This window comes from Sturnira hondurensis, unplaced genomic scaffold, assembly GCF_014824575.4.
Source record: "Sturnira hondurensis isolate 20B ecotype Veracruz unplaced genomic scaffold, ASM1482457v3 Scaffold0009125, whole genome shotgun sequence".
NCBI lineage: Eukaryota > Metazoa > Chordata > Mammalia > Chiroptera > Phyllostomidae > Sturnira > Sturnira hondurensis.
Genome location: NW_028081756.1, coordinates 1920804 through 1948278, shown reverse-complemented (window position 1 = coordinate 1948278; position 27475 = coordinate 1920804). Strand labels below are relative to the sequence as shown.

The 27475-nt window shown below is 42.0% G+C and overlaps 1 protein-coding gene across 4 annotated transcripts in view; it reads right to left on the bottom strand.

Annotated features, from left to right (window-relative positions):
• Positions 1 to 27475, bottom strand: part of WDFY4 (WDFY family member 4) — a 370216-nt gene that overhangs the window by 235902 nt on the left and 106839 nt on the right. For all 4 annotated transcript variants that reach the window (XM_037056671.1, XM_037056674.1, XM_037056673.1 and 1 more), the window contains exons 13-14: positions 19512 to 19605; positions 1135 to 1349 (exon numbers count right to left, since the gene is read on the bottom strand). In XM_037056671.1, the coding sequence (XP_036912566.1) occupies positions 1135 to 1349; positions 19512 to 19605 (309 nt within the window). The remainder of the gene's footprint in view (positions 1 to 1134; positions 1350 to 19511; positions 19606 to 27475) is intronic.

Sequence of the window (27475 nt, the reverse complement as noted above, 5' to 3'; positions counted from 1 at the left end):
CAGTCTTCTCCAGCTTCGTCTGAGTACTTTTGTGCATCCCAGTGCTTCTGATCCCCCAACCCAGCTTTCTTCTCCTTTGCTGGAAACCCTTCCCCAGCACCCAGCCTGGACAGCTGACGAGTTTTTAATTTTTAGATGTTTTGACACAACCAGTGACCAGCTAGGGCCCTCAAACTAGACCCTGAGAGGAAAATAAATTTGTTGAAAAATAACTTGGACAGGCATTCTTTATAAATTTCTAATTAAATTTACTAAACATCCAAATTAAGCATGGTAGCATTGTCTGGCAGTGGGCATATCAGAGGCAGGAAGAGGCTGGCCTGGCCCGAGTCCCATGTTTGCCAACTAGAAGAGTTATCTTCCTTCCCCTCTATACTTGGTCCTGTGTACCAGTGGAGGCCCGGGAGGCGTGTGACCCTTGAACACTGTCCTCCCTGCACTATGGTGCCTGGGTGGGGTGGCCCAGGCACAGATACTCAGGAGACTATTGACCTCCCTCCTGTAGCCTTTCTTTCCTTTGTTTTTTTGTCTTCTGTGTCTGCTCTGCCTCGTGCCTCTTCCCTCCCTACTGTGGCTCTCCAGAAAAGCTGTGGTTCATGGAGGGGCTGCCAGCAGGAAGGCTTCCATAGGCTACAATGGCACAGCCTTTCTCATCCTCCTTGTCAGGATCCCAGCCTCTGCGCTGTACACCAGCTGAACTCCCTGCAGTCTAGCCTCTCTCAGCCGTACCCACTCACAGAATGTTTTCCCATGCTGGGTCCCCTTCTCTCCTGGTCTCAGGGCTCACCAGTGGGCTTCCTTGAAGCCCCACCTCTTTACTCCTAATCTCCCAATAATAGTTCTCCCAGTTCCAAGCAGCTCCAGCATTTCCACCAAGCCTTCCTGCAGCACTACTCTATTGTCACAGGACCCTTTGACTATTGTCCCCTCTCCCCGAGACCAGAAGCTCATGGGAGGGCCTCTGTCTGCTTTGTAGGCCCTTATACATGGTCTCACTAAACAGTCCCACATGGTCCCAAGGCTTCTCCCTGGATGGTGGAGGGGAATGGGACACCTGTCCTGTACACTCCTCCTGCCAACTGTGTGTGAGCACAGCCGTCAGGCACTCAGCATTTTATGCACAGCACATGATACCTTAACACATCTGGTTCGATGGCCTGAGAAGCAAGCTTTTCAAAAATCCTGATGAGGCCTGAGTGCAGGGAGCTGCTGCTGGTGGTCAGGGCCTGGTGGCAAGAGGTCATGAGGGTCCTCAGCATCCCCGCCTCACACATGACCTGACGGTTCTTCTCTGACTTCACCAGGGACTGGATGTGACTGGCCATGGAGCACTGGATTTCCTTGGAAAGCTAAGAACCAAAGCCTGTGTTAAGTCCTTGAGGACAGAATGTTTGGTGGGCAACTTTGACAGGCTCCCAAATAGGCCTTGAATTGGTTGTGGGGCCCAGAGAATGCACCCACCACAGCTTGTTTTCACTGTACTCCCGTCTGTCTCTGATATCCTCAGATGTGCCCTCCTCACATGCAGCAGTAAGCCCTGGACCCTGGACACCACAGTTTATAGTAGGAGAGGAGCCACCGGGATCAGATACCACAGAGGCAGATGTCCTAAAACAGAGACTGCAAACAGGCAGGTGAAGTTGCACATCTGCTCCAGAGATGAGTGGTTGTCAACCCATATAATGTTGAAGTAATTTCTGAATTCATTGCTAAAATTTATAAGTCTGGAGATTTCACATAAAAATCTAGACATGTGGCCTCTTGCAAAAGTTAGAAAGCACCCGGTGGGGCAGGTTGGTAGTCTTGCATCTGTCAAGAAGCATGGGAGCTGGGCAGAGGCTGTATCCTCCAGTGGGCTTCACATCCCCACCCCCAGCTGGTTGGCCTCACTAAACAGTCCTGCATTTGAGTTTGCACCCCCTGTTCTTGAAAGTGGCATTGGCCTGGCAGTGCAGGCCTCAGGAAATATCACCCATGTCCTGCTGGCCATGGCAGACCAGCCCTTTGTCATCACATAAGAAACATGCACAGTGTGTGCAGGCCAGCTGGACTCATGGCTCCAGGGGAAGCCATTGGTGACACCCCCACATCCTCCCCAGGTGTCATCTCCCTCCCCACCAGCCTCCAACTGTCCTTTGTCCTGCTCTCCATTTTAAGCACTTCCTGATATACAGACAGACATGTTCTTATCTTCCCCTTACTAGATTTCAAGTCACTTTACTATCTTTACATCTTGGAAGCTCACAGAACAGAGTGCAAGAGTCGGCTCAGTAAACATTCGAGCCAAGTAGAATACTTTATTTGACAATGTTCATTCATAAAAAGATAAATATCTGGAATCCCCAGATATCCCTAGATATACAAATGGTGGTAGAAAGTGGGGGAATTTTCTTTACAAAACTTCTGAGGACATCCACATTCTTTTACTGTTGTCTAAAATATTAACTGAAGTGAGAGGGATACCAGTTAGATCTTAATGGAATTTTCCTGCAGTGGATATTGTGCGGGTCCCACCGAGACCCACTTTCTGGGTAAGCATCCCATTCAGAAGCTGTCCCTTCTCTGCAGGAATGCCCTTCCCTCAGTGAGTGGTGCTTTGCCCATGGTCTGTGTACTCACCCCATACATTTGTTCATACACACACACACACCTCAGACTATAGACAATGAGTTTGTGCCCTTTAGCCTCTGTGGTATAATTCTGAGCCTCCATGGGCTCAAGCTGAAGTTTTATTTCAGCTGACAGCACATCTCCACTCAGCTCTTTCTCCTGCACCATCCTGTTTTCCCCTACCCTTCCTCTGTATTCCTCCTTCCATGAATCTCATCACTTGTACCCTTGTCTTGGGCTCCACCCCCAGGGAACCCAAAGTGAGGCACTAGCATGGTTTTCATATGGCACACCTTTGCCCTAGATTGTGGTTTCAAGAAAAAAAATATCTAGGACAATGACTTCTAGGTTAATCCACCAACATAAAGCCAGGGATAACCATATAGGTGCTTATTGAATAATCTTTAAAAATTTTGTTCGAGTACAGTTGTCTCCATTTTCCCACCACCAGTTTCCCCCACTCCACCCTCTCCCACCCTCAGTCCTACCCTTCTTTGGTTTTGTCCACGGGTCCTTTATACATGGACCTTGATGACCCTTCCCTGAATAACCTTTATCTAATGAGGGTGGGCTTCTGGTCTCTTCGAGTTCCAGACCATCTTTCATCCACATGTGTCCCCCGTGAAAGCTTTCTTGAAGTTTTTCCCTGCTTCCTTTACTTCCTCTTCTTCCTCAAACAAGCATTAATTGCCTCTTCAATGCCAGATCTGGGCAAAGTTTTTGGCATTTCAAGATGAACATGTCCTTGCTTTCAAGGTAATCATGGACTCAAGGCAAGACAAGTGAAAGATAATCTCACACTGTGGGAGACATGTTCTAGCAGAGAATTTATGGAGCCTGGGAGGAAAGGGGTTCTCACACAGCCCTTTGCACAGGGAGTGTGCAAAGAAGTTCTTGGAGTTGTAAGGAAGTCTAGGCCTAGACCTATTTTGGGGACCAAATTTTACCCTGTGATGGAAATATTTAAGATATGCCAGGCCCTAGATGAAGCATGTTGTGATGTATACATTAGACAATCCCTGTGAGGAGCCCTATAAGGGAGATATTGTACTACTACTTTACCCATTTTACAGATGAGAACATTGAGCCCAGAGAAGTCAGTTGTCCAGGTCACATGGTAAGGCCAAAGCCTAGCTCAGGATCACCTCACCCTACCATCTCTGGGGGCATCCTGTCCAGAGACAGTCAAGAAAATGTACCACTAAGGAACAGAAATTAATAAGATGGCATTCTTCCACAGGCCATGAACACAGTTTTGTAGCACATATGTTTTAAGGATTAAATTGTGTGATAAAACATATTTACATTGTTAATCATCAGTTTCTAGATTTTTTGTCCTCTTTCTTTATTATTATTATTATTATTATTATTAAATTATTTTATTGTTGTTCAATTACATTTCTCTGCATTGACCCCTGACCACTAACCCCCAACCCCAGCCATCCCAACCTCCCACTTTCAATCATACTCTCCCTTGGTTTTGTCCATGTACCCTTTAATTTCTGAAAATACTTCCCCATCCCCATTATCCACTCTGGTTACTGTCACATTGTTCTTAATTTTAATGTTTCTATTTATATTTTGCTCGCTTGTTTCTTTTGTCTAGATTTTTTTAATGAGTGTCACCCAGCTCACCCTCCTGTCTTCCCACCTGCCTTCCAGAAGCACATCACCCACAGCTCCTGCCTCAGACTGATGGCGTTCAGTGAAATTCCATTTTTACCAAACTTTCAGTAAAATTTCAGATTTAAAACTTTAGACTCTTTAATTTTAGTTTAAAATTTAACTAAATCATAATGGCTTTTCAGGGGGACTGCTCCCAGGCAAGATTTTGGCATTCTGAAATGTCATTTTGCCAACAACACTGATGTCAAAAAGAAATCTAATCACTCCAAAACGATGGTCTTGTAATGAACTGAATGTGTGTTCCCCCAAATACATATGTTCAAACTTAAGCCCCAATGTGATAATATTAGGAGGTGGGGCATTTGGAGGTGATTACATCATGAAGTGGAACTCTCATAAATGGGATTTGTGTCCCTATAAAAAAGACTCCAGAAAGCCCCCTTCTCTCTTACACCATTTGAGGACAGTGTAAGAAGGGGGCCATCACCCTGCTTGGTGTGGCTCAGTGCACTGAGTGCCAGCCTACAAACCAAAGAGTCACTGGTTTCATTCCCAGTCTAGGGCACATGCCTAGGTTGCTGGCCAGGTCCCGAGTAGGGAGTGCATGAGAGGCTACCACACATTGATGTTTCTCTCCCTCTCTTTCTCCCTCCTTTGCCCTCTCTAAAAATAAATAAATAAAATCTTTAAAAAATGAAGAAGGAGGCCATCAATGTCTCACCAGATACCAAATCTGCCAGTATTGTGATCTTCAACTTCTCCATCTCTAAAACTGTGAAAAATAAATTTCTGTTGTTTATAAGCCACCTAGTCTGTGGTATTTTGTCATAGCAGCCTGAGTGAACTGAGATAACCCCTCCCCTGTGATTTGTACACAGCCAGCCTGAACTGGTAAAGGGACAATCTTTCTCCTGATGCTCAGAGTGTCCCTTCCTGCATCCAACAGAACCTGCTCTTCTGCCTTCATCTCCATTCTTCTCAAAATAGAAAAGGAGCTTCCACCCTGGCTGGTGTAGCTCAGTGAATTGAGCACAGGCCTGCGAACCAAAGGCTTGCAGTTCAATTCCCAGTCAGGGCACTTGCCTGGGTTGCAGGCCGGTTCCCAGCAGGGGATGCATGAGAGGCAACCCCACATGGATGTTTCTCTCTCTCTCTCCTTCCCTTCCCCTCTAAAGATAAATAAATAAACCCTTTAAAAAAAGAAAAGGAGCTTCCACCCTCTGGACTTGAACTTTCCAACACCAAGAACTTGGTATTTGGTTAACTGCTGTCGTTTAATTGCAGGGAGAGTCGGGAAGTCTTAGAGTAAGTGGAAGAATTGTATGAAGCAGATGGAAAAATAATATCACAATGTATTATTATTAAGAATTAAAAAGTATGTCTACAATCTCCTGTTTTTATTACTAACACTTCATTTATTACTTCAGGGACTTTCTGGTTTTTCTGTTTATTAGTTTATTAGTTTTTCTTCCTCCCCCTGCCCCACCACTCTACCACCCCACCCTCGACCCCTGCTGGCAGGAATACTTAAAATCTAAATACACCAAAAAAAGAAAGAAAAAATAAAAAGTTTTCAAAAAGAAGAAATGCTGATCTTGCCTAATGATGCCACACATTTACTCCAAAATTGCTCAATATCCCATAATGGAGGAGGGAAAATTGATCGTCCTCATTATCACTGCAGCTCTGTCAATACCAATATTGCCTTGTTTTGAATAAAATGTGCTGGTTTTTTTCAATGTTGGTTCCAGTAAAATGGGGTTTTAGTGAAAATATGAGCACTAGCAGGAAACCAGCCTCCTCCTACAAATGGATTGATTTTCTTAACACATATTACTTCCAGTGCAGAAAAGGGGATGATGGTTCCATTAGAACTCAGTGGTAAGCACACAGAGACTGGGTGATAGGCTGGGCTTTCTAGGCATATTATTATAGAACAGGGGTGTCAACTCATTTTTACCAGGAGCCACATCAGCCTCACGGTTGCCTTCAAAGGGCAGAATATAATTTCAGAACTATGTAAATGTAACTACTCCTTAACAGTTAAGTTAGAGCTTGGTGCTGCTGCTGAGTAGAAACAAGGTGCCAAGCCGGATAAAACAAGTCGTAGGGCCAGATTTGGCCTGCAAGCCTTGTTTTTGCCACCGGTGTCATAGAGCAATTTCTATGATGGCCTTCTAAGGAGTTTCTGCTTTCTCCACTTAATAGTTGAACTTTCAAGTCTGTCCTTGTCCAGAAATAGCTTTGGGTACTTCATCAGTTCACATTGTGTCTTCTAGACATGAACCATGTTGTCCTGACATAGATGTAAAAACCATCAAATGACCAGCACCTGTTTCCTCAAAACATTTAAAAAGCATTCTGCTAAGTGAAATAAGCCAGGCAGTGAAAGACAAATACCATATGATCTCACCTTTAACAGGAATCTAATCAACAAAACAAACACACAAGCAAAATATAACCAAAGACACCGAAACTGAGAACAGGCTGACAGTGACCAGCGGGGAGAGGGGAGGGGATAATGGAGGAAAAGTGTGAAGCATTTGCAGGAACAATTATAAAGAACACATGGACAATAACGGAGGTGGGGTGAAAAAAGATAAGGGAGGTGGGGAAGACTGGGGTGTTGGGGAAGGGTGGGGGGAAAAGACAGCAAACTATACTTGAGCAATAATTAAAAATGTTAAAACTAAAAAAACCTGGAAATTTCTATTGACCTCTGAAACTTGTAATAGTTGCTTATTCCGATTTGGTTGACATATGCTTTATCTGATGATTTCAGAAGAGAAAATGGTACAATTAAAGTGACCTCAGCTCAAAGATCAAATATTGTAAATAGGATGCATACAGATTTGTTTAATTGACAAGCTATTTTAGTTTTTATCTTTGCTTACTTAGTTCTCTCTTTGTAAGGGTATAAACTTTCCATTTTGCCACAGTCCCTAGGAGTCTGATACACTCGTTTGTGGTGCCTACACTGCCTTGTATGCGCAGAAGTTTGTGATCCTGGTTGAAGTGCAAGAGGGTCAAAACACCATGGCTTCCTTGACGCAGTTGTATAGATTTGCAACTAAGACCAAGATGCACGTGAGTGACTGCTCCAAATCTTTTTTTTTAAACGAATTACACATATATGATGGCCAGTGTTTCCTGGTAACTGCAGCTGAGGATTGTCTGTTTATAAAGTATTTGTCTTTTTCCAACTTTATTTTTCATCCTCCCCTTGGTCCACCCAGTACTCCAGCCCTAGTAACACTCTCACCCTTTACTGAATACATCATGCATTTGGGCATTTAATGCCCAAAGTTGGGAAAGAATTCTTCAATCCCATCCTTTGGTGAGCATCTACTTGTTAGTCAAGACATAAGTCACATGTTTTCTCATCTAAGAAAACTTTTTTGACTTTCCCAATCAACTTGCACTCTCTCTCTCTTGCTTTTACTCTCACTCTCTCCACACCCCACTCAATCCCCACCACACTGTGAGCTGCTGCCTAAGGTCAGAACTCTTTTCCCTTGTTTCCCTAGCACCTATCTCTGTGCCTCAGATGCAATAGCTGCCTAGTAAGTGCAAGGACAAGGTGCAGGATGTTCCAGGACACAGGAGGTGCATCTAACCCAGAGAGGGCTGAGAGGGCAGTCAGAAAAAAGTGATGTTCCAGTGAAGTGTTAAAAGATAATGAAGGGAGAACCAGGCCATCAGGGGAAATGGTCTTTCTGGGAGAGGGTATTACAGCATGCACACAAGCATCAGAGGGTAAGAGTGAGCATGACCTTTCAGGGAAAGACTAGGGGTCATTGGCAGTTGTCAACCTGGCTCTTTCACCCCAGCACCCATACCCCTATCCTGCAGTGAGCCTGTGGTCAACCCTGAGATACAGCATGAGAATATCACCAGGGGAACCAGCTTGAAACACCCAGACAGGAGGATGCCTATGCAGCCTGGAACCTGAAACACCTGTAGAGAGTTTCCATCACCTTGGACACACCCCTCAGTATGAGACAACTGGATCAGGTGAACAGTGTAGTCCAGTGGAGGTCCAGTGGAGGGCTCCCAGAGACCTATAACCATCTTCCAGCCTCCAGCCAGAACCCCTCTCTCTTGTGGCTGGGGCATTCTCCTGAAGGCGGGAAGAAAGGCATTCACTTACTCTTAGTTTCTCTGTTGATCTGGTACAGAGTAAACTGCTGACACAACTCTTTTGTTAAGAGGTATTTTAAAAACAGAGTTGTGTTAACAGAATTTCATTCATGGCTGTCTGGAGAAGGTTCTTTGAACAAGGCTGTAGAGAACACAACTTCTTGCATAAAAGAGGGATCTATTCATAAACAAATTGTGGCACAAGGGCTGATACACTGCTTCCAAGCTTCCAAATAGACATTCACCCTTCTTTCATCTTTAGGCACAGGCACACACATAAAAATACCTACTCAGAAGTAGGTTCTAATGCTGATTGGACACTAACTAATAGGCTAACTTCGACTAGTTACTTTCTCTAAGCCTGTTTCCTTAGCTTAAATATGTATATAATAAAAATATCTATTTCACAGTATATTGTATGTTTTTTTGTGGGAGTTAATAAAACCAGCATGTATAAGAGCATTTCTGCTTGTAGGATAAAAGTGTTTGGAGGATATTACCCCCTACCCTGATTTCAGTCTTTTCTCGCCTACTGTCAATATGATTTTTCCCAACTGAGTGGCTAGTGTGCACAACCACTGCATGGTGTGCCAGCTCAGAACAGGAAAAGTGCACACTGGCCTTGTCCTCGGGTCCCACCACTGGGATTGGCAGCTAAAGTCACTGTGCACTTACTCTTTGCAAGCATTCTTCTAAGTGCTTTTGTGTACTAGCTTGTTTGAACCTCAGGTAAGAAACATCTGCTAGGTGCTATTATTACCCATTTTATAGATAAGGGTACTGAGACCCAAAGACATCATGACTTGCTGAGGTTACCTGGTGAGTGAAGAGATAGTAATTCAAACTCGGAGGCCCAGTCCAGAGGTCACTTCATTGATGCAATCACTGCCTCTCAGTCTGCTGGAAACTGAAGCTCTCAGAGCATCAGATAATTAGCTCCAGTTTTTAGAGCTGCCTTTACCTTGCATGTTCTGTGAGCAGCAGTATCCCCAACCTCTTGTAGGTCATGGACGTTGTGGGAACTGTATCAGCCTGAGCTGAATCCATGCAAAGTTGAAACTGCTGATGCTGATGCTGTTTCAACGTTGGGCACTGGAAACCCTTCCCATCCTGTTTAAGGCCAACCCTTCAAACCTTATAGGAAAAACTAAGTGCTCATGGCTCTGCCCCATACAAAAGTTACCTGAATTTAGTAATGGGCACACAAAGTTGGCCATAAAGCACACCTAAACAAGTATGGCTGTTTTCACCACCTTGAGAGGCCAGGTGGGTATCTAAAATAAATGTATGCTCCTCAGCTACATTCTCAGTCCATGGGCTCTCAGAACCAGGCAGGATTATAGGGTCACCAAGGCCAACCTTCATTTTGGGTCTGGATTCTCTCCATCTCAAACTTAACACCTGCTTGGAATAACCAGTGCAGAGTTGCTTACTACCTCCACAGCTGTACATCAAATTTCTGCAAGTGTTTCCTTGTATTGAGCCTAAATCTTTCACTGTTTAACTAACTGGTCCTTGTCTGTCTTTTATTGTCTTACCACCAAACAAGCAGCAAGTATTTTCCCAGCTCTCATTCTCTCAGTCTTTTCTCTTGAGCTACACACCCTGCATTCTGTTCACTATTCCTCCCATGACCAGGAATATTTTTCAGGCGCCTCATCATCCTAGTTTCTTGCCTCTGGACAAATGCAGGGGTGGTGTGTTTCAGAGATCAGTGAGACCATTACCTTTTTTTGGCTGGCCACTATACTTCTGTATATATAGCTGACAATAAAATTCATGATAGTGATGTCCTTAACCCACTTGGGATTATTATTGAACTTGCACTAAACTCCCCCAGGACTCTTTCACACACGCTCATCTCTTCCTCCTTACCCAGTACGTACATGTCTGTGCGTAGTAAAGTATAAGCACCAGCATGATTATCTCTGCTGAATTTTGACTCAATAGGTTTTGGTCCATGGATTAAGCTGAGAGAGATCCTTTGCATCCCCCCTCTGCCATCTTCCATTTGAGCTTCACTCAGATCACTGATCAAATGCAGAAAAGGCAGAGGAGAGAACCCATCTTTTAGTTCATAAGTAGATATTTACACATAGTTCAATATCAATTGTCTGCTTCTAATTTATCAATAGTAAAATGCCTGTTGGAAATACATCTAAAATGTATTAACTTTCATTTAAAATTTCCAACACTTTATGTATCATGGCTGAACCCTAGTAACGCAGAGTGCCCAAGCTGGAAGAGAAGATGGGAGTATGAAGGAGCCAGCATCTGATGAGCAACACACTGTATGTCAGGTGACGAACTGAGTATTTTACAACTATATTCTCCACTACTCTTCTCAGTAGGAAAACAATGTGAGACACTGAGACTTGAAAAGATTACATTGTTTCCTAAGGTCACACAGCTATGGAGCGGCAGAACCAGTACCCCAACCCAGGCCTTACTCCAAAGCCCATAATTTGAACACTGCATTGTGCACTCATAAGGGAACTTGGTATTTCGTAAGGGTCATAAACTGATAGTCTATATAAATGTTTTATTTGGTGGACATAGTTTGGCTTTGTTTATGTTTTATTTCCTTCTAGTTAGATATGAATACTTTAAGCAGGGCAAGTACCCTTTTCTACAGCCACAGGCCTTACCACTCCCTATTGTTGACACCTGACTTAATTTACACTTTTCCTTTACCTCTCTGGCCCCAAAACATTGATTCTGAAACTCCTCTAACCTAGGCCAAATGTGAGTAGCTGAAATTGAGATGGTAAAAGAGAGTAGGAGGAAGGTTATCTGATAATTGGAGCAGAGCTCATCCTATCCAATTTTAATTTTCACTACATCATTCTATGCCCATTGTAACTTGCTTTTGATCCTTCTTGTCTCTATGTAAGGTTATTTCTATTTGCTCTATTTAGGAGACTATCCTAAGAAGTTGCCTGGGGTCTGACTAGGGTCTATTTTCTACTTATAAACAATAAAAATATTTTGGGGATAGGTATAAAGGACACATGGACAAAGCCAAAGCAGGGTGGGATTGAGGGTGGGAGTTTGGGATGGCTGTGGTTGGGGGAAGTGGTAGAGGGGAAATGGAGACAACTGTACTTGAACAACAATAAAAAAAGGGTATAAAGACAAAAACTCATATTTGAAATAAAATATGCTGTGGAATTATTTAAAAAATATTTTGTGGAAGCATTTAAAAATATTTTGGGGAATGAAAGAGCATGAGAAACTTAGAAACTCAACGTATTTGGAATTTCTAATGTGTTATAATTTAATGAATCAAGACTCCTACTTTACCAATTTCCTTGTTGGAGGAAGTAGCTCTTTTTAAAACAGCCTGCCCTTACACAGTGCTATCCAGGACTATTAATGCTGTTGATACTTTGGTTATTTGCAACTCATATGATTAGTTCAATATGTTTGAGATACAGGCTAATTCCCCAAAATGGCATCCATTTCTGAATTGAGGAGGAATAAATGAGTTTATGGACAAATGTAGCTCCCAGCCCTACTTCTTTCTGTCCCATCAGACCATGCAGGAGGTTGCAGTAGACTCTGAAATATACTGAACAATGATGTGAGGTCAGAATGATCATGTTGTTGCTTCCAATAAACTCTCATGGGTACCACTTCTTTACAGGAAAGGCAACTTGGCACAGAGGCAGGAGGTCTGGGAGCCTTCCATCAGGGATGTCCACTACCTGGCTATGATATTAGCTTTGTCATTTAATTGCTACAGGTTTCAAGTCCTCACCTGCCAAGTGAGTATATTGATATCCACCTTGTAGACTTATAAAGATTGCATGACAAAATAATAATATTTGTAGAGTTATGAACAACTGAAGCAGTAACTACACCACTTAGCAAGTGTATTTGATGCTGCAGTGTGTGTCTGCTCACCATGTGAAGCACTCATACATTACTTCATTTACTCTTTATGGTAATGCCCCAAGGGAGATGATATTATCCCCATATGACGACAAAAAAAGCTAAGGATCAAAGAGGTTATGAAATTTCCCATGGTTCTGTGACTGTTGAGTGGCAGAGCTTAGATGTGACCAAAATCTTCTGTCTTCAGAGTCTGAACTCTGCTTTCACATAGTAGATGCTCATTAAAAATCTGGTGGTGACAGTGATGATGATGATGATGATGACAATGACAAAGGATTATAACCCATTGAAGTTCCATTCTCTCAACACAGTATTCAAGGCCCTTCATAATGTGGCTTCAGCTAACCTGTTCAGCTCATTACTGCTTTCCTACCCAGATGGTCTATCCTAGTGGGCATCTCCTTTGTGCCTCTCTCTGTGTCTGAGCTTTCTTGCCTTCCTCCTCTACCTAATGTGGCATGGGCACATCTTTTCTTTAAAGCTTAGCTTCAGTGTCTCCACCTCTCTGGCTTTCCCTTCGTTCTGTCCCAGGGTCTATGGACAAACATTTGTTGCAGCCATTAGAACATTGTCCTACTGTTTTCTACATCATCCTCTGCCTACCTATTCTTAAACTCAGACTTTGAGTTCCTATAACATTCATTTCTGAATTCCCAATGGTACCTTATAGGGGGTTACCAATTATTCCTAAAAGCAGACCCATTTACAGCAAGACCCACATGGCTGCAGAGTATTCTGGAAAGGGAATATATCTTTATTCCCAATTAGTTATTTGTTTCTGGGGCCAACTCAGCTTCAAGAGAACTTGAGCTAAACACCATTTTTGCCTTGTGCTTAGGACAGCAACATTCACAGTAAAATTTCCACAGTCCACCTTTAATGCTGGTGATGACACAAGAAGAAAACAAAATCAGTTGGATTATCTGTTTCCAAGAGCAGCTTGCAGTGCTAGTATTTTGGAAAGGGGAAGAAAAACACCTCCTGGTTTTCAGCCGAGCAAATTTAATGTGGCCACAATAAGAAATAAATTGGATAACGCATAAATGCAGTTATTTAGGTTGTTCCTTCTGAAATGGACCTGGGAAAGCCATCAATTTCTCACACACAAGGTAGAAAGAGCAACTGGTGGTGTAAAGTGGGTAAGAGCTAAGGGAAGCTGGGAGCCGTCAGATCTAAAGAGAGATGAGTAGAAACTCACATCCCATTTTTTTAATAACACTGCCCTCTGCTGAAACTTGCTGCTCCTTTTTCTGCAACAAAATACACAGACTTGCAGTCAGTTTCCTTTCAGCACTTTCTTGTGTGGCCTTAGTTCTCTATTCTACTTGTTGTTTTGAGGTTTACACCTCCCCTTTCAGAAGTTAATTACTGCAACTGTCCAACTTTGAATAGCTGCTGATTTGGCATCTGCAGAAAAAAAAAAACTACACCACTACCTTTCATATTCATATTTGACAAAGGGGAGAAATTAGACTTTTCCTAAATTACTTATTGTAACCTAAATAGAGAAAAAGTATCCTTAAATGGAATTTCCATTTTCATACTTAATTTGTCTAATTACCATCACAGAATGAAAGGCAGTTCTCTTCCATGTGCTAATGTGACAGCACATGGAGTTTATCTCAAGCTCATCCACAGTTTCCCTGCACTGGGAGCAGGAAGGACAGGCCACTGTCTGTTCTGAGTCACTGCATCAACACGTGTCATGGTGGAGTTTGCACAATACATCCACAAAAAGCCATTTGAGTGATAAGAACATCCAAACCATTGGCTTCATTCTCATTCCAAGTCCATTGCACAATACAAAATAGAGTCAACAAAGCCAGACATCCTCAAAATGAGGCAGCTGCAGCTGGAAAATGTGCAATGTCCAAACTGCATGACTTGCATCCTTAAATAGCTGCAAAGATAAGAGACCTGTTTATAAAATACCTTTTGACCTTCCGCCTGGGAAAGTTTCATATCTCTCCTCAGCAGCCCCAAGACCTTAGGAAGTTGAACAATGTTCCTGAGTCTCACACATCGGCAAAATGGGAAGATTCTTATGTACTTTACAATGAGCAGTTGTGAATGTTGATAGAATAACATTCCTGGCATAGAAGAATGTATGCTCCAGGTAGGCCCTATCTTGAATGCCAAGGTAAAGAAATGAGACTTCTGGCCAAGATGGAGGCATAGGTAGACACACTGTGCCTCCTCACACAACCAAAATTAAGGACAACAAAAATTTAGAAACAAATAAACAAAAAAAACAACCAAAACTGACAGAAAATTGAACTGTACAGAAGTCCGACAACCATTCATCCAGAAAAGTAAGAGGGGCAGAGTCGCTGGCCAGTGAACAGGAATGCTGGTAGAAAAAAGCAGTGGCTGGTGGATCTGAATATGCAAGTGGCAGTTGGCAGACCCCAGGTATGGGGAAGCAACAAGCAGACCCAGTGAGGCACAGACCCAGTGAGGTGCACAAGGTGGATGGCTGACTGTGGTTGCATCCACTCACAAATAAACCAGATAAAAATGGGCAGTAAGATGGAGCGCCTAAGCCAGAGCTCTAGCACTGGGAAATAAAGCCTAAACACACTGATTGAAAAACACTTGTGGGAGTTTAGGTGCCAAAACAGACGCCCAGCCTCACAGGAGAGTTCGTTAGAGAGACCCACAGGGTGCTAGAATATACACAAGCCCACCCACCTGAGAACCAGCATCAGAAGGGCCCAACGTACTTATGGGAACTGGCAGAAGGGACTGAAATCTGAGACAGAGCAGAGCAAGTACGACTGTTCCCTCTCTGACCCTGCCACCACATATCACCCTGTCACAACCCAGCAACTGGGTTTCCCTGCCCTGGTGAACACCTAAGGCTCCTCCCCTCAATGTAACAGGTGAGACAAGACCAAAAAAAATTTAAAAATGGCCCAAACAAAAGAACATATCAAAGCTCCAGAAAAAATGCAACTGACAAAGAGATAGCCAACCTATCAGATGCACAGTTCTGAATACTGGTGATCAGGATGCTCGCAGAACTGGTTGATTTTGGCCCCAAATTAGATGAAAAAATAAAGACTACACTAAGTGAAATGAAGGAAAATGCAGAGGGACCCAATAGTGTTGGGAAGGAAACTGGGACTCAAATCAACAGAGTGGACTAGAAGGAAGAAAGAAACAAACAAACAGAAAAGAATGAAGAAACAAGAATTCAAAAAAATGAGGACAGGCTTAGGAACCTGCAGGACATCTTTAAATGTTCTAACATCTGAACTATAGGGGTACCAGAAGAAGAAGAGGAAAAGCAACAAGTGGGAAAGTTATTTGAACAAATAATAAAAGCGAACTTCCCCAATCTGCCAAAGGAAATAGACTTCCAGGAAATCCAGGAAGCTCAGAAAGTCCCAAACAAGTTGGACCCAAGGAGGAACACACCAAGGCACATCAGAATTACATTACCCAAGATTAAAATGAAAGAGAGAATTCTAGAAGCAGCAAGAGATAAGGAGATAGTCACGTACAAAGGAGTTCCCATCAGACTGTCAGCTGATTTCTCAAAAGAGACCTTACAGGCAAGAAGGGACTGGAAAGAAGTATTCCATGTCATGAAAGGCAAGGACCTACATCCAAGATTGCTTTATCCAGCAAAGCTTTCATTTAGCATGGAAGGGCAGATAAAGTGCTTCCCAGATCAGGTCAAGTTAAAAGAGTTCATCATCACCAAGCCCTTATTATATGAAATGTTAGAGGGATTTATCTAAGAAAAAGAAGATAAAAATATGAACAGCAAAATGACAGTAAACTCACAGTTATTAACAACCACACTAAAAAAAAGCAAACTAAGTAAACAACCAGAACAGGAACAAAACCACAGAAATAAAGATCACATGGAGGGTTAGCAACAGGGGAGTGGGAGGAGGGGAGAGAGGGAAAAGATACAGAGAGTAAGTAGCATAGATAGTAGGTAGAAAATAGACAGGGGGAGGGCAAGGATAGTATGGGAAATGTAGAAACCAAAGAACTTATTATGACACATTGAAATGAACTAAAGTGGGGGAATGTGGGTTGGAGCAGGTATGCAGGGTGAAGGGGAATGAAGGGGGGAAAATGGGACAACTGTAATAGCATAATCAATAAAATACATTAAAAAAGAAATGAGAATCCCCGGGTTTACATAATTATATAATTAAAAGACATTTGGTTTAGGAGTCAAATATTTTTGTCTATCAGATGGATGCTTAAGGTAAGTATGGCATCTGGCGTTTCATGGTGGCCCCAAACAGTTCCCTTTCTCCTGTACACAATGCTACCTCACATGTTAGTAGAGGAAAAACATATATTCCCTTCCCATTGAGTCTAAGCTGAACCTGTCACTTGCTTTGACCAACAGAAGACTGCCGAGGCAATGCTGACTTGTTCCTGGCCTAAGCCTTCAGAAGGCCTGGCAGTTTCTGCTTTTGTGCCTTTGAGGGCCCTGAATTGCTATGTGGCCTATTGGAGAATCCACATGGAGGGACACAGGTAGAACTCAGGCTCCTACCAAAAGCTCAAACCAATCCCCCAGACATCTGATCCAGTTGGCCAGCCCAGGAACCCTGGGCCATTTGAGCAGCATTGTTAGGTGCCAGCATTGTTAGGTGCCAGTTTTGTGAGTAAAAAAGCCAACTTGGGCCCTGGCTGGTGTAGATCAGTGGATTGAGTGAGGGCCTGCAATCCAAACCACAGTTCGATTCCCAGTCAGGGCACATGCCTGGGTTGCAGGCCAGTTCCCAGCAGGGGATGCATGAGAGGCAACCATACATTGGTATTTCTCTCCCTCTCTCCTCCCCTTCCCCTCTAAAGATAAATAATAAAATAAAAATCTTTTTTAAAAAAGAAGCCAACTTGGATGCTTCAGTCCAGCCAATACCACATGGGGCAGAGATGAGCTGTCTCTTCTGTGCCTGTCTAAACTCCTGACCCACAGAGCGATGAGAAAGGATGAAAGGCATTGTTACTAAGCAGCATTTGTTACATAGTGATGAATAACTCAATGAGCACTCTAAGTCATCTTATACCAGTCTACTGCTTTTCCACAAATGTTGAAAACTATAAAGTGCATTAATTTCACTATTAGACGTATCCCTGTTCATTGGTTTGAACATCATCTTATTGTCACTTGTAAGGAGAGGAACAGGAATAAGAAAAGGATTCCAGTTTCAAAGGGACAAGTAGAGATGACAGTGTTAGTCCTTTTTTTTAAACTCCTGTAGCAAATACTACAGAATTTCATGAGTGAAAACAATTCCCTTCTCTACACATCAAGGCATTTTCTTCTCTACTCCACTTCTCTAGCTGACTTTAGAGGGTTTGCAATATTTGTATTAAGTCATTGTTAGTTTCAGGCTGTGATTAATAATCCTACTAGTTGTCTTTCTTCTTAAGATGTATCACCTGCCTTTAAATGCCCAGAGTGCCTCCCACCCCCATTATTTCTCTAGAAGCCACTGCTGTGCAGGGGAAAGACCACAAGACTTGCCAGCAGGTAGGGCCACATTCAATACCAAGTCTACCAACTGGGAATCCTTAAAAATTATTTAAATTATATGAGCCCCTACCCCCCACTTGTTAAAATGAAGATAATAATATGTCCCCCAAAACTGCTATGAGGATGAATAAACAGCAGAAGGGCCAGCACCATGCCAAGCACACAGCTGTGCATTTCAATTTATTTCCTTTCTCTGCTATTGATAAATCTAAAGTGTGCATTTGCTGGGTCTTCTTCAACTCTTCTAGCTTCTCCCTCAGAACTTCTGAAGTACTGACTTTCTAAGTTGAGAGTGCTTTCTCATGATTTGCCTCATTCTCTCACTCAGCACTGTCACCCATTCAAGTGTTTCATCTTGCACTGGAGGTTTTCATTCTACCCTCTTCCTACTACCTGCACCTTGTTCACCTCAGGGCCTGTGATTCTATCTCTGATGAGTCCCTTGACTCCTTTCTCGTCATCTTTTCCGACAAACACCATAATCGAGCAACACCATGTGTTACTTGGACTGTAGATATGGCTTCCTAACCACTCCACTTGCCTCTTCCACATGGCCCCAGTCCCAGGCCATCCTTCACAAAGCACCCATAGACATGTTTTTAATACAAAAACCTGAGAGTGTCATGTCACATTCACTTGAGAGAGTTGCTTGTTTCCCAGGAACAACTCTACATTTTAGGCAAGGCTCCCACCTCCCTCTGCCTGCCCAACCTCATGCGTTTCCCACTCTCCCCCTGGCTGCCCTCACCCAAGCCACCTGCAGCAGGTGCCTGCCCAGCTGATTAATTTATACACATCTTTCAGGGTTCTGTTTAAATGTCACCATGTAAGAGATGGCTTCCCTGACCTTCTCTCCTTTGTCTAAGTTAGATTTAATTAAGTCTTCCTCCCACTTCCATTCCCATTATTCTCTCTCAGCACCCTGGATTTTTCCCTTGTATCATTTGTCATGATTTATAATTGGATATCCACTGTTGAACGTATTTATTTAGTCTGTCTGTACTATCACTACCTTCTGGTCCCCACTGTAGATGCAGGTTCCACGAACAGTGTCCATCTTGTAAGCCCAGCACATTCTGCACAGAGCACAAAGCCAGGATTTTGGCCACACCCGTGAGGGAGATGAATACACAGAGAGCGAGGGACTTTTGGTCCCATCAATTCCCAATGCTGTCCTTAGCATCCTGGACTTGCCTCACAAAGGTGAAATCATTTCAGTTGAGTTTTGTTTGGCTCTTGTGTTTTACAGGGTCACTACACCAACAGAAGTGGTCTGTTTTCAATGGTCTTGAGAGGTGGACAGAACTTACTCAAGGGTCTCAGATACATTGACACTCCCCTGCATAAGGCACTTGGCAAGAATGGCTCTGCTCATTCAGGGTACTGAGAATAAAGGCAAAAGGGCAAATCAAATCTCCAATCAGAAGGAGCTTAAAAGATCAATCATGTGAAGCCCTGGCTGGTGTAGCTGAGTGGATTGAGCACAGACTATGAACCAAAGGGTCACCAGTTTGATTTCCACTCAGGGCACATGGCTGAGTTGTGGACTAGGTCCCAGTGGGGGCCACATGAGAGGCAACCACACATTGATGTTTCTCTCCCTCTCTTTCTACCTTCCTTCCCTTCTCTCTAAAAATAAATAAATAAAATTTTTTAAAAAGAGACCTTAAAAAAAAAGATCAGGCATGTGGAAAAAAGACAAATAGGTGTTGTTACCAACAAATACCTGAGGGTGATCTTCATGGTACAACCGAGGCAGCAGCCTAACCATGATGCACAGGATCCCAGGATGCATGATCACAGCATCACTTTCATCCATCCTGCAGACAGAAGGGAAGCAGGATATCAGTCCTCTATTTTCCTTGGTTTTTCACAGACCTTTCTGAATCTTTCTAATAAAGACCATGATACACATTTTCAATCTGACATTTGTTATCTATATTACCTTGAATTTCTCCATTTGAGCCTACTTTCCCTGAACTATACAATGAAGCTAACAATACTATACTTTCCTCACAGAGGTATAGAATAACGGTTTTGTACACTAAGGCACAATGCCTGGCACATAGTTGATGCTCAATGGAAGTCAGTTCCCTGGTCCTCTCCCCTTCTCTCCAGATATGTGAGAGATGGTGAAGTCCTAATTTTATGTTAAACACTCCCACACACATGCACATGCACACACATGAACTTCCAGATCCCTTCAAAATGGTGTAAGCACACCCTACTCTTCTATCCACTGAATGCAACTAAAAACCCAGAGAGAATGCATGAGCATCTCTCTAAGAACTCTGAAAAGTAAATGATAGCAGAGAAAGAAACCAAATCCAAAGCACCATGCAACTGCCAGTGAGGTTCCTGGGCTTTCCCCTCCAGCATCCCCTGGTATGGACTCACAGGGAGCCTGAAACCCAGCACTGTGCACCAGGTATGGACTGGGCACAAAATCTAGAAGCAGTGCTCTGTTCCTGCTCTGAGGAGCAGGAAATGAAGTGCCTCCAGAGAATGAGGGAGAACTCCGGGAACATTTATTTTTATTTCTCCATTCTTTCTCACTCTAGTCATCAGGCAGTCTCTCAATAGAAACAGTGGCCAGACAGTCATCTGAAACTCATGGAGAGGAGAGTCATTTTCTTCTGACTAGAGGTCCCAAAAGTGTAGGCAAAATCCCCCTTGTTTTTGTCTCTCTTTTTCCTCTCCCAGCTTGGCCCCAAAGACAGGTGCAGTTATGGGAAATGTGTGGCAGAGCAGAGACACAAAAGCTGTAACTTTCTAGACAGAGGAAAAGCAAAGAGGCCCTGGAAGCTAGAAAGTATTGGGGAGATGGTAAAGAGAAAAAGGCTTAAAAAAATGACACCATTGAGTTCTGCATCAAATTCCGGGCTAAATTCTGAGCTGCAAATGTGCAGATCTGACCCTAAACCACATTCTAAAGGCTTTGAGAACTGACCTTGGTGGCAGACCGCCACCCAAGACTGGGTACCACATTGGGCAAGTACAGAATAGATCAAAACACCCTGTGAATTCTTTGAAAACTAAACTCATACAGAAACTGGGTAAAAACTTGTAGCCTGAACCCCAAATGGGTCAACTGCCTGGAAAAAGAAAATAATTAAAATTCTTCAGAAGATATTAACAAGAGCCAGAATTCATAACATTCACAATATCTGGGATTCAATCTGAAATTACTCAGCATAGAATTAAACAGGTAAGTCTCAGTATCTTGCCCAGGAAAATGGAATCAGCAGGTACTAAATCTGAAATGACACAGATGTTTAATTATTGAACAAAAACTTTCAAGCAGCTATTATTAACCAGTCTCCAAGAAGGGTTAGTATTATTGAAATGAATGAAATACTAGCATTATTGAAATGTTAGTATTATTGAAATGAATGAAAAAAGTCTCAGTAAAGAAACAGAATCAGAGAAAATAATCCAAAAATTTAAAAACTGAAAATTACAATAACAGAAACTTTAAAATCTCACTGAATGAGAACAATAGATGAGATAAGTAAAGAAAGGCTGCATGAATTTGAAGTTACATCAGTAGAAATTGCCCAATATGAATAAAAATGAAGAAAGCCTAAAGGTCATGTCATGATACCAAAGAATCTCTTATTGGATTTCCAGAAAGAGAGAAGGAAGTATGAGTTATACAAATAAAAAAAAATGTTCAGGGAGATTTTAGCTAGTATTTCTTCAAATCTGGTGAAATACATAACCGTAAAGGTTCAAGAATCTTAGCTAAACCCAAACAAAATCAATGGTAACAACAACAACAAAATCCATGCTCAGACATGTTATAATCAACTGTTGAATCTTCAAGACAATGAAAAAAATCTTGAAAGCAGCCAGAGAAAAAAACACACATACATAGGGAAACAACAATATGAGTGACTGTGGATTTTCTCATGAGAAATCAAAAGGGAGGGGAAAATGTTTTTGAATTACTAAAGAGAAACTCACAGATGTTCATATCCAGCAAAAATATCTTTCAGGAACAAAGACAAAAATAAATATATTTTCAGAGAAAGGGAAGCAAAGATAATTTCTTGTCATCAGATTTTAAAAAAATACTAAAAGAAGTTTTTCGGATCAGAAGAAATAATAACAGGAAGGACCTTGGATATTCAGAAATGGCAAAAGAACAACAGAAATGATAAATGTTTGGGTAAATATAATAGACTATTTTGTCTATTAGGTTCTTAAAACATGTCTAATGGTTGAAAGCAAATTGTAGATATAATTCATATGACAGCTATAACAGAAATAGGCAAAGATAAAGGGACCTGCATAAAGGTAAATTTTCTGTATTTCATTCAAAGTAGCAAAGCATGAATTCTAAGTAGACTGTTAAAAATTAAGGATGTATATTGTAATTCTTAGAGCAAGCATGAAAGAAACCTAACAAAAATTCAGTAGATAAATTCAAATAAAATAATAAAATACAGTAAATTCAAATAATCCATGAAAAAGTAGGAAAAGAGATATAAAAGAACAAAAAAAGAGGGAACAAAGAGTAAACAAATAAGATGGTAGACTTAAAGTCAACCACATCAAAAATTACACTGAATAAAAATGGTTTACATATACAAATTAATAGACACATATCATCAGAATAAAAAAAACAAAAAGAACAAACTATATGCTACCTACAAGAAACCCACTTTAAATATAATGATATAGGTAGGTGAAAAATAGAAAACAAAAGCCTTATACCATACTAACATTAGTCTGAAGAAAGCTAGCTGTGGCTCTATTAATTTAATTTAATTTTTTCCAGCAGGGGTCTGATTTCATTTATTTATTTATTTTCTTCTATAATTTTTGTTCAAGTACAGTTGTCTCCATCCCACCCCCAACTCCCCCTATTAATTTTAAAGAAAGAGAAATTCAGAACAAGAAATATTGCCAAGAAAAAACAGGTTTTATTGCATAATAATTAAAGGAGGCAGGGAGAGGAAGAAGATGGTGGCGGAGTAGGACAAAGGATTTCACTTCCCTTCATGCACCGGAGAAAAACCGGGCTGCTCTGCAAAGGAGCACAGCAAACACCCAACAGGGACCCAGCATATGGAATGGCAGGACCCCAGAAAGTATAGCAGACACTGAATGACCAGAGGTTGAGGAGAGGAGATGGACCTCAGATCAACAAGGTACGAGGGAACAGCGCAGAGGCTGCAGGCCCTCCTCTGGGCAGCACCAGGGTCCTGGCTGGGCCGCCTTGAACTCTGAGAGCCGAGGGCAGGCAACAACAACAACCCTGGGAGAGAACTAGTCACCAGCACCCTCTCTAACCAGCAGGGCACAGATTGGAAAACACCAGGAGAGATCAGTTTGCCTGTAGTGGCAGAGAGAGGAGTGGGCATTGGGAAGCAAACCAGAGAGCTCTGATAACCCCTGGAGTCAGACTGTAGTTGCCAGTTTGGGGAACTGAGCAGCTCCGGCATTCCCAGTAGCCTGAGCAGGCGCTCCCACAGTCTCGGGGAGCGTCGGGATACTGGCCGTGTCCCTGGAAGAGCGCCAGTCACCAGCTCCCTCCCTACCCAGCTGGGCAAAGACTGAGAAGCACCAGGAGTCTGGTTGTGGTTACCGGCTTGGAGCTCTAGGAGTCCCATGCATTCCCAGTAGCGTGCATTCCCAGTGGTGCGCATTCCCGATAGCGGGGCCATCCCTACCCAGCTGGGCTCACACTGAGAAGCACCTGGAGTCAGGCTGCGGCTGCCAGCTTGGAAGAATTGTGAGTTGCCCTGTGTGTGCAGCCACAGCACTGGGAGAGATCCAAGCCCAAGCCTGTGAGACCAGGAAAGCCTGGCTGGGAGTGCGTACCCTCACGCCAGGCCAGAGCTGGGAAGTCTGGGGCAAAACCTGCTCTCAGCGGGGCACAGGAGAGCGGCGCCATTCTGGATCTTGGGAGGGCACTGGCGAAACCAGCTAAGTTCACCGAGATGAGAGAAAGGCCACACTAATAGCCCCTCTGGCTGCTGCAGCTAGGGAGACCAGAAGAAAAGATTTGACCAGCTGAAAACCAACAAGAGGAGTAGGTGGAAGTGGAGAACACCAAGATACCTGCAGGAGACTGCACCACTGAATCTCACAGGCATCCTACCACAGAAGTTCACACCATAAACCCAGGAAACCAGAACAGACCACTTTAAGAAGCTGAGGCCAACAAGAAGAGCAACACAAACAATGGGAAGACAAAGAAACAATCCCCAAATGAAAGAAAAGGAGGAAGTCTCAGAAAGAATGTTAGATGAAATAGAGGCAAGCCAACTATCAGATATTGAATTCAAAGCACTGGTTATCAGGAAATTCAAAGAGCTTACAACGAGCTACCAGAAACTACAGGGGAGCTACAGTGAACTCTCTGCAAACTACACCAACATGAAAAATGAAATAGAAGTCATCAGTAAAGGCCAAGAGGAAATGAAGAATACAATTTCTGAACTGAAGAACACAGTAGAAGTTATGAAGAATAGAATTGATATGGCGGAAGATCGCATAAGTGAGATCAGAGACAGGATAGAAAGAATCTCCCAGACAGACCAAATAATGGAAAAGAGGATCAAAAAAAATGAGGAGAATTTAAGAGAAATGCAAGACAACGTGAAACGTAATAATATCCGAATAATAGGAATACCAGAAGGAGAAGAAGAAAAAGGGATAGAAAACCTACTTGAAAGAGTAATAATGGAAAACTTTCTCTTTCCTGAGGAGAGAGAAAGTCACATGGATTCAGGAATCACAGAGAGTCCCAATCAGATGGAACCCAAAGAGGCCTACTGCAAGACACATCATCATTAAAATGGCAAACCTATAAGACAAAGAGAAAATCCTAAAGGCAGCAAGGGAGAAAAAGGAAGTAACATACAAGGGGGTCCCAATAAGGTTGGCTACAGACGTCTCAATGGAAACATCCCAAGCAAGAAGAGAATGGCAAGAAATATTCCAACTAATGAGAAACAGAGGCCTACAACCAAGGCTACTGTACCCAGCAAGGCTCTCAATCAAGATAGAAGGCCAAATAAAGAGCTTCCAAGACAAAAGAAGTCTAAAAGAATATGCCTCTGACAAACCAGCTTTACAAGAATTACTAAAAGGACTGCTTTAGGAAAGGAAGGAAAAGAGAGAGATAGAGAGGAACTGTGGTACAAAAATGGCAATGAATAAATACCTTTCAATAATAACCTTAAACGTAAATGGATTAAATGCACCAATTAAAAGACATAGAATAGCTGAATGGATAAGAAAGCATGATCCACACATATGCTGCCAACAAGAGACCCACCTCAGGTTAAAAGACCATCACTGACTAAAAGTGAAAGGATGGAAACAAATTTTCCAAGCAAATGGTCAAGAAGAAAAAAAGCCGGGGTAGCAATTCTCATATCAGACAAAATAGACTTCAAAAAAAGGGCCATAAAGAGAGACCCAGATGGTCAAGTCATAATATTCAAGGGAAGAATCCACCAAGAAGACATTAACAGTGTAAATATATATGCACCCAACACAGGAGAACCCAAATATATAAAGAAAATCCTAAAGGACCTCAAGAAAGATATTGACAGCAACACAATTATAGTAGGGGATTTTAACACCCCACTGTCAAAAATGTTCAGATATTCCAAACAAAATATCAACAAAGATATAGCAACATTAAACGACATTCTAGAAGAAATAGACATATAGATATACATAGAGCCCTCCATCCCAAAGAAGCTAGATACACTTTCTTTTCATATGCAAATGGAACATTTTCAAAGATAGACCACATGATAGGACACAAAACAAGTCTCAGTAAATTCAGGAAAATAGAAATCATACCAAGCATTTTCTCTGAACACAAGGGACTGAAATAGGAAACCAACCCCACAGGAAAAAACCCAAAACACCCAAAAGCATGGAGACTGAATGGTATGCTATTAAACAACAAATGGGTCAAGATTGAAATTAGGGAAGAAATCAGAAAGCTTCTAGAAACAAATGAACTCACATCAACCCAAAACTTATGGGACACAGTGAAGGCAGTCCTGAGAGGGAAGTTCATAGCAATACAGGCTTACCTAAAGAAGATAGAAACATTTCAAACAAACAACCTAACCCGACACCTGCAAGAACTCGATGAACAACAACAAAGACAGCCCAGAGCAAGTGGAAGGAAGGAAATAACCAAGATCAGAGCAGAATTAAATTACATAGAGACTAAAAGCACAATTCTAAGGATCAATGAATCGAGGAGTTAGTTTTTTTTTTTTAAAGATAAACAAAATAGACAAACCTTTAAGTAGGCTCATCAAGAAAAGAAGAGAGAGGACCCAAATAAACACAATCAGAAATGGAAGAAGAGAAATTACAACTGACACCACAGAAATAGAAGGAATTGTAAGACATTACTACGAAGAACTAACTGTATGCCAAGAAATTTGAAAACCTAAGTGAAATGGACAAATTTCTAGAAAAATATAATCTTCCAAAACTCAGTGAAAAAGAAGCAGAAAACCAGAACAGGCCAATAAGAGCAGATGAAATTGAAGCAGTAATCAAAAAACTCCCATCACACAAAAGCCCTGCACCAGATGGTTTCACAGGAGAATTCTACAAAGCTTTTAAGGAAGAGCTGACCCCTATTCTTCACAGACTATTCCAAAAAATCCAAAAGGAGGGAAAACTCCCCAACTCTTTTTATGAAGCCAGCATCACCCTAATTCCAAAGCCAGATAGAGACACAACAGAGAAAGAAAATTACAGGCCAATATCGCTGATGAACATAGAGGCTAAAATCCTCAATAAAATATTGACAAATCGCATCCAACAATACATCAAAAAGATCATACACCACGACCAAGTGGGATTCATCCCAGGGATGCAAGAATGGTTCAATATATGCAAATCAATAAATGTAATACACCACATAAACAAAAGCAAAGACAAAAACCACATGGTCATATCAATAGATGCTGAAAAAGCTTTTGATAAGGTTCAACACCCATTCATGAAAAAGGTACCCGGAAAAATGGGAATAGAGGAAGCATTCCTCAATATAATAAAGGCCATACATGAAAGACCTACAGCCAACATCATACTCAATGGGCAAAAACTAAAAGCTTTTCCACTAAGATCAGGAGCAAGACAAGGTTGCCCACTTTCACCACTTCTATTCAAGATAGTATTGGAAGTCCCAGCCACACCAATCAGACAAGAAAAGGAAATAAAAGGCATCCAAATCAGAAAGGAGGAAACAAAACTGGCATTGTTTGCAGATGACATGATACTGTACCTGGAAAACCCTATAGCCTCTACCAAAAAACTGCTGGAACTAATAAATGAATTTGGCACAACAGTGGGGTACAAAGTCAATATTCAGAAATCAAAGGCATTTTTGTATACCAACAATGAAGCAGCAGAAGCAGAAATCAAAAAGAAAATCGCATTCGATATAGCAAAAGCAAAAATAAAACATCTGGGAATAAACCTAACCAAGGAGGTAAAAGACCTGTATGCAGAAAACTACACCACCCTGAAGAAAGAAATCAAGGAAGACACAAATAAATGGAAACATATACCGTGTTCATGGATTGGAAAAATTAACATCATCAAAATGTCCATACTACCCAAAGCAATTTACAGATTCAATGCAATACCTATTAAAGTACCAATGGCATATTTCACAGACATAGAACAAACACT